We start from the raw sequence: 6,000 nt of genomic DNA, 5'->3' as shown, positions 1-6,000 counted from the left end.
TTTCGTGACTGCAACTTGTTTGTGTCTAACATCCTCTTTTTTTAAGGAAATTGAAATTAAACAACGGTTGATGAACGTTGATCCTGTAGGTTGCTCTGCCTACGAACAAATTTGATGACTCGTTTGATAATTGATATATTGATATATCTTCGAAAATATATTTTACATGTTGGACAAGTTAGGTGTTTACTCAATGCACTTGTGTTCAGTGTGTTCGCTGTTAAATCTGCTGGATGTAGAAATTGAACTTATTTTACTTAATGCTCACTTCCCCCGACACACCATACATAGCCTACAGAAAAATGAGCCATCAGACACAGCACACACATGAGACAGGACATGACACTTGTATACAAGCGCTACTGTACACCTGTATCAGAAAGCACAGCAGTGTAAAAATGTAAAAATAAAAAAAGCGTTTTTTTTTTTTTTTACAAAGACAGGATGGTTAAATATGAAGTACGCATTTGTGTTTTCGCTTTACACACGCATGCAAACACACTCAGTCAGCGAGCGGATCTATGATCTTCGAGGCCCTTTATTGCTCTGACACGACAGACACACGCATGGGTGACCTACACAGACAGGTCTGCACACGCTTGCATTTCTCAAGGGCGGCGGGCGTGGACGAACAGGTGAGGTTTTCTCTCCTGGCGTCCGCAGGTGGAGCTCAAAGCATCGCACAGTTCTCGCATCCAAACAATCAGCAGCACGCCTGGGTGCAAAGAATCACTGGCTGCCAAGATCCAAAACCAGTACACGCACAGTGAAAGACGGCTTGCTCAGACGCACTTTTCGAAAGCTTACCGCTTTCCCCCCAACTGAATTCCATGCGTTGGTGACAGCAACGTTTCTTGGCTCAACGGACCACAGGCTACAGTACCACAGTTTGCAGAAGAACACGTTTCAGGCAGTAACGTTTGGTCATGGCTCACAGTGGTGACAAAACTTTAATGCAAATGCGTACACTTTAGATTTGCGAAAACCTAATGAGGTACTTTTTTAAAATGACGTATAAAACTAATGTACACTTGTGTATATGTACACAAAGATATATTAAACATTTGCTTAATATTTTCTTTTTTTAAAAATTGTTAAAATTGCGACGAAACTGTAAAAAAATGAAAATAAATGTGCTGAAAACTCCAACCCCATAAATACATGACAAAACAATGACCAGTGAGTCACAATTGAGTTATACAACAGATGTTATCCACCTTCCTTGTCTGCCTCCTTCCAAAAAGAATACATTGACAAAACCAAATTTTTCTGGGAGAATGTATTATTTTTACATCATTATCCAGTTAATAATAATATGTTACATTACTTACATCATTTTGCCATTCTGAAATTAGGTTCCAAATAAAAACAGAACATACGCTACAGCAAGGATCTCAAATTCCAGTCCTGGAGGGCCACACTGCCTGCAGGTTCACTTCAGTGCAGAAGGGGGCACTGTCACCGCAGGTTTAAGTGCCCCCCAAGACTAGATTTAAAACTGCAGACACTGTGGCCATTAGGAGCAGAGTTAAAGCTGTATGCACACCGCCCCCTTCAAGACTGGAGTTAACTCTGCAGTCACAGCGCCCCCTCCAGGACCGGAGTCAAACATGCAGTCACAGCACCCCCTCCAGATGAGTAACTTGCAGTCAGCGCCCAGGATAGTTAAACTGCAGACACAGTGCCCTCCGGCGGATTCACGCCTCGCAGGACTGGAGTTAAACCTGCAGTCAAGCGCCCTCCCGACTGCGTCAACCGCTCCAGCGCTCCTCGGATGAGTTAACCTGCAGTCACAGCGCCCCCTCCAGGACTGGCGTTCAACCAGCAGTCACAGCGCCCTCCTCCAGGACTGGAGTTAAACCAGCAGTCACAGCGCCCCCTCCAGGACTGGAGTTAAACCAGCAGTCACAGCGCCCTCCTCCAGGACTGGAGTTCAACCAGCAGTCACAGCACCCTCCTCCAGGACTGGAGTTCAACCAGCAGACACAGCGCCCTCCTCCAGGACTGGAGTTAAACCTGCAGACACAGCGCCCCCTGCAGGGCTGGAGTTAAACCTGCAGACACAGCGCCCCCTCCAGGACTGGAGTTAAACCTGCAGACACAGCGCCCCCTGCAGGGCTGGAGTTTGGGGTCCCAGCCGTGCGCAGGGCAGCGCCGGCGTCTCATATGAAGAAGTAATTGTCCGTTGGCGGCGATGCCAGGCTCTGGCTTTGCCCGTTGGGCTCCTGGCGCTCGGTTCCCGCCGGAGAGACGGTGCCGCCGGCGTGCGCCGCGCCCGAGAGCTCCGCGTCCACCAGCTGCTCGCCGTCGCTCAGCCTCAGTCCGGACGCGTCGTCGCCCTCGGCGCCCGTCTCCGCGGCGACCGCGTCGGCCGGCGCGAGCGGCTGTGGCCCGGCGGCCTCCTGCCGCTCGCGCTCCGCCGCCAGCCTGTCGATCTCCTGGAGCAGGTGCTCGTTGCTCTCCTTCCACTCGCGGAACTTGAGCGACGTCAGGGCGCTGTCCTCCAGCACCTTGTTTATGAGCTGCAGCTCCACCTCCTTGGCCTGCAGGGGGCGCCAAAAACCGAGCGACAGAACACCGATCACACACCGAATGATTAAATCAATTCGCTACAACCGTCAACACAGCTGGGAAGAAAGCAACGGCAGCTGGTTGACCTGTATTACTCAGCAGCACACGGAAAGGCTCTGGATAGAGTAAATGACCCCCCCCCCCCAGTCACCCCCCTCCACAGCGACTTTGAGCTGCTTCCCTCTGGCCGATGTTTCAGACTGCCAGTAGCCAAAAAGAACATCCATAAGAGATCTTTTGTCCCAGCTGCACTGCAGTTGGTCAACTGGATAAAACCAGACGACAGACGACATCATTTTGATGTGATTTCTTGTGTGATTGTACTGTGTTTTGTGTTTATTTTCTATTTCTGAGCCGAGACCAAAAGACAAACTTCCAGCCTTTGCCTTTGACAATAATGTTCTATTCTATTCTGTTAAAACGCTGGGGGGGGGGGGGGTGTGCATGGCTCAGTCGGTAGGGGCCACCCCATACGAGTCGGGACGGGGGGGTCAATCCCCTGCCAGGGACCCCTTCTCTACCTGCTACCCTCGTGCTTTCTACCAGTTCAAATAAAACAGACAAAAAAAAACACATGAAAGTAGGGCAGGCTGTCTGCAGTCCCTCACAACAGAGAACACAGCTGTCATCCCGCCCGGCACAAGCAGAGGCACGTCAGCAAGCAGGGAGAGATGAACCCCAAATATGTAAAAGCACTTCAATGAACCCTGAATGTAAAACAGGACAGAGATGAACCCCAATCATATAAGAGAACAGAGATAAACACCAAATATAGGAGGACAGCGATGAACCCCAAATATATGAGGACAGAGATGAATCTCAAATATATAAAAGCACTTCAATGATCCCTGAATGTAAAACAGGACAGAGATGAACCCCAATCATATAAGAGAACAGAGATGAACCCCAAATATAAAAACATATAGGTGGCTACTGATTTTCAGCCTTAACTCTTGATACTGAGCCAGGTGCAAAAACAGACAAGTGTAGCGGTGCACTTCCGCCCAAAAACAACCCCCTCGCCCCAACCCCCCAATCACCAAGCTGCAGTGACTCAGGGGTCCAACCAACTAGTTTTGATGACATCACCCTCCTTCCCACTCCCCCCACCGCACTCAGGACAAGCAGACGGGCGGGGGGCGGGGCCTGACCTTGAGCGTGCTCTGCAGGGCCCGGAGCGTGTGCACCTTCTCGTTGATGACCGGGTTCTTGTTGCGGCGGATGAAGGAGCGGCGGAACTGCGCGTGCGTGGTGGGCTGCTCCACGCCGATCGGCGAGACGCCGTCCTTCCGCAGCCGGTGGAACAGCACGCCCATCTCGTCCTCGGCGGAGCCTGGGAGGAGGAGGAGGAGGAGGAGGAGGCGCAGGGGGGAGAGCCGGGGATCAGTGAGATACACTTTACTCGCTAGGAGGAGGAGGAGGCGCAGGGGGGAGAGTCGGGGATCAGTGAGCTACACTTTACCCGTTGGGAGGAGGAGGAGGCGCAGGGGGAGAGTCGGGGATCTGTGAGCTACACTTCACCCGTTGGGTGGAGGAGGAGGCGCAGGGGGAGAGCCGGGGATCAGTGAGATACACTTTACCCGTTGGGAGGAGGAGGAGGCGCAGGGGGAGAGTCGGGGATCAGTGAGCTACACTTTACCCGTTGGGAGGAGGAGGAGGCGCAGGGGGAGAGTCGGGGATCTGTGAGATACACTTTACTCGCTAGGAGGAGGAGGAGGTACAGGGGGAGAGTCGGGATCAGTGAGATACACTTTACTCGCTGGGAGGAGGAGGAGGCGCAGGGGGAAGAGTCGGGGATCAGTGAGCTACACTTTACCCGTGGGAGGAGGAGGAGGCGCAGGGGAGAGTCGGGGATCTGTGAGCTACACTTTACCCGTTGGGAGGAGGAGGAGGCGCAGGGGGAGAGTCGGGGATCAGTGAGATACACTTTACCCGTTCAGAGGAGGAGGAGGCGCAGGGGGAGAGTCGGGGATCAGTGAGATACACTTTACCTGCTGGGAGGAGGAGGCGCTGGGGGAGAGTTGGGGATCAGTGAGATACACTTTACCTGCTGGGCGGAGGAGGAGGAGGCGCAGGGGGGAGAGTCGCGGATCTGTGAGCTACACTTTACCCGTTGGGAGGAGGAGGCGGCGCAGGGGGAGAGTCGGGGATCTGTGAGCTACACTTTACCCGTTCGGAGGAGGAGGAGGCGCAGGGGGAGAGTCGGGGATCAGTGAGCTACACTTTACCTGCTGGGAGGAGGAGGCGCAGGGGGAGAGTTGGGGATCTGTGAGCTACACTTTACCTGCTGGACGGAGGAGGTACAGGGGGAGAGTCGGGGATCCAACTAAAGTTTGACCTATACCCATCCCAGCGTGCTGTAAAGTTTCTGTATCTCTGCTGCCACCTGGTGGTGACTGGGTCACTGGGCTGTACTGCAGAGCTCTGCTGCCCTCTATTGTGAACGGGTGAGCTGTATCGTTCCATCAACAGCTCTTCTGTGGTATTTGTGTTCAGCGGTATACTGTACCTGTGGGTTTGCTGCCCCCGGTGGTGGGGGAGACTGCTGCACTCCCCACAGTCCCCGCGGGCTTGCTCTTTTTACCCTTGGTCCTTGGCAGGGTGTTGCTCTGGTTCTTCTGAAGCACAATGAGAGGAACCACAGGGAGCATGTCAGCCTGAGTGTGTGAATGTGTGTGTGTGTGTGTGTGTGTGTGTTTGTGTGTGAGTGTGTGTGTGCATGCGTAAAGCAATCTTACTGTATGCCTGGGAGAGCGGGGTGAGCTAGATCCTTCATCCTCAGGTTCAGTCTCACTGCAGCACTCTGCACAACACAGAAAAGCAGGAGTCAATGAAGTCAGTACACACACACACACGCACACGCACACGCACACACACACACACACACGCACTCACATGCACACACACGCACACACACACTCACAAACACACACTCACATGCACACACACGTGCACACGCACTCACACTCACACACACGCACACACACACACGCACACACACACACACTCACACAAACAACACCATGTAATAAACTCTCCAGTGAAGGTCAGAACCATTCCACCGAGGTGACAGGACGAGGTGACCAGTTCTCCCGGGGGAGAGAGGCAAGCTTGGTTGCTATGGGGACCAGGGCTGCTAACCGACCCTCCACATTATGGTTTAAGGCTCAGAGAAGGACACCAGTAATACTTCCATAGGCACTGAATGCCTTTTTTCATCTTTAAATGTATGCATTTTCTTTTTTGAACTTCCTTCGGCAGTGCCAGTAGGTTCAGAGACGGTTATGCTAAACAGTGGCAAGAGTTCCCACACACTGCAAATTGCGTAATATTTTATGTAAGATTTATTCTTCACTTGAACTACACCACAATGCATTTCTTTTTTGAATTTCTTTGTTAATTCAGCGATGTTACAGTGCAAAAGAAATC

The 6,000-nt window shown here is 52.3% G+C and overlaps 1 protein-coding gene across 1 annotated transcript in view; it reads right to left on the bottom strand.

Annotated features, from left to right (window-relative positions):
* Window positions 1-1,699: 1,699 nt before the first annotated feature.
* cnksr1 (connector enhancer of kinase suppressor of Ras 1) overlaps window positions 1,700-6,000 on the bottom strand; it is a 48,428-nt gene continuing 44,127 nt past the window's right edge. Inside the window, exons 20-24 of the mRNA XM_064320946.1 lie at window positions 5,310-5,374; window positions 5,081-5,189; window positions 3,723-3,904; window positions 1,785-2,543; window positions 1,700-1,724 (exon numbers count right to left, since the gene is read on the bottom strand). Of these exons, the coding sequence (XP_064177016.1) occupies window positions 2,163-2,543; window positions 3,723-3,904; window positions 5,081-5,189; window positions 5,310-5,374 (737 nt within the window). The 3' untranslated portion in view covers window positions 1,700-1,724; window positions 1,785-2,162. The remainder of the gene's footprint in view (window positions 1,725-1,784; window positions 2,544-3,722; window positions 3,905-5,080; window positions 5,190-5,309; window positions 5,375-6,000) is intronic.

Source organism: Anguilla rostrata, chromosome 1, assembly GCF_018555375.3.
Source record: "Anguilla rostrata isolate EN2019 chromosome 1, ASM1855537v3, whole genome shotgun sequence".
NCBI classification, from domain to species: Eukaryota; Metazoa; Chordata; class Actinopteri; order Anguilliformes; family Anguillidae; genus Anguilla; species Anguilla rostrata.
This window is presented reverse-complemented; position numbering and strand designations above follow the sequence as displayed.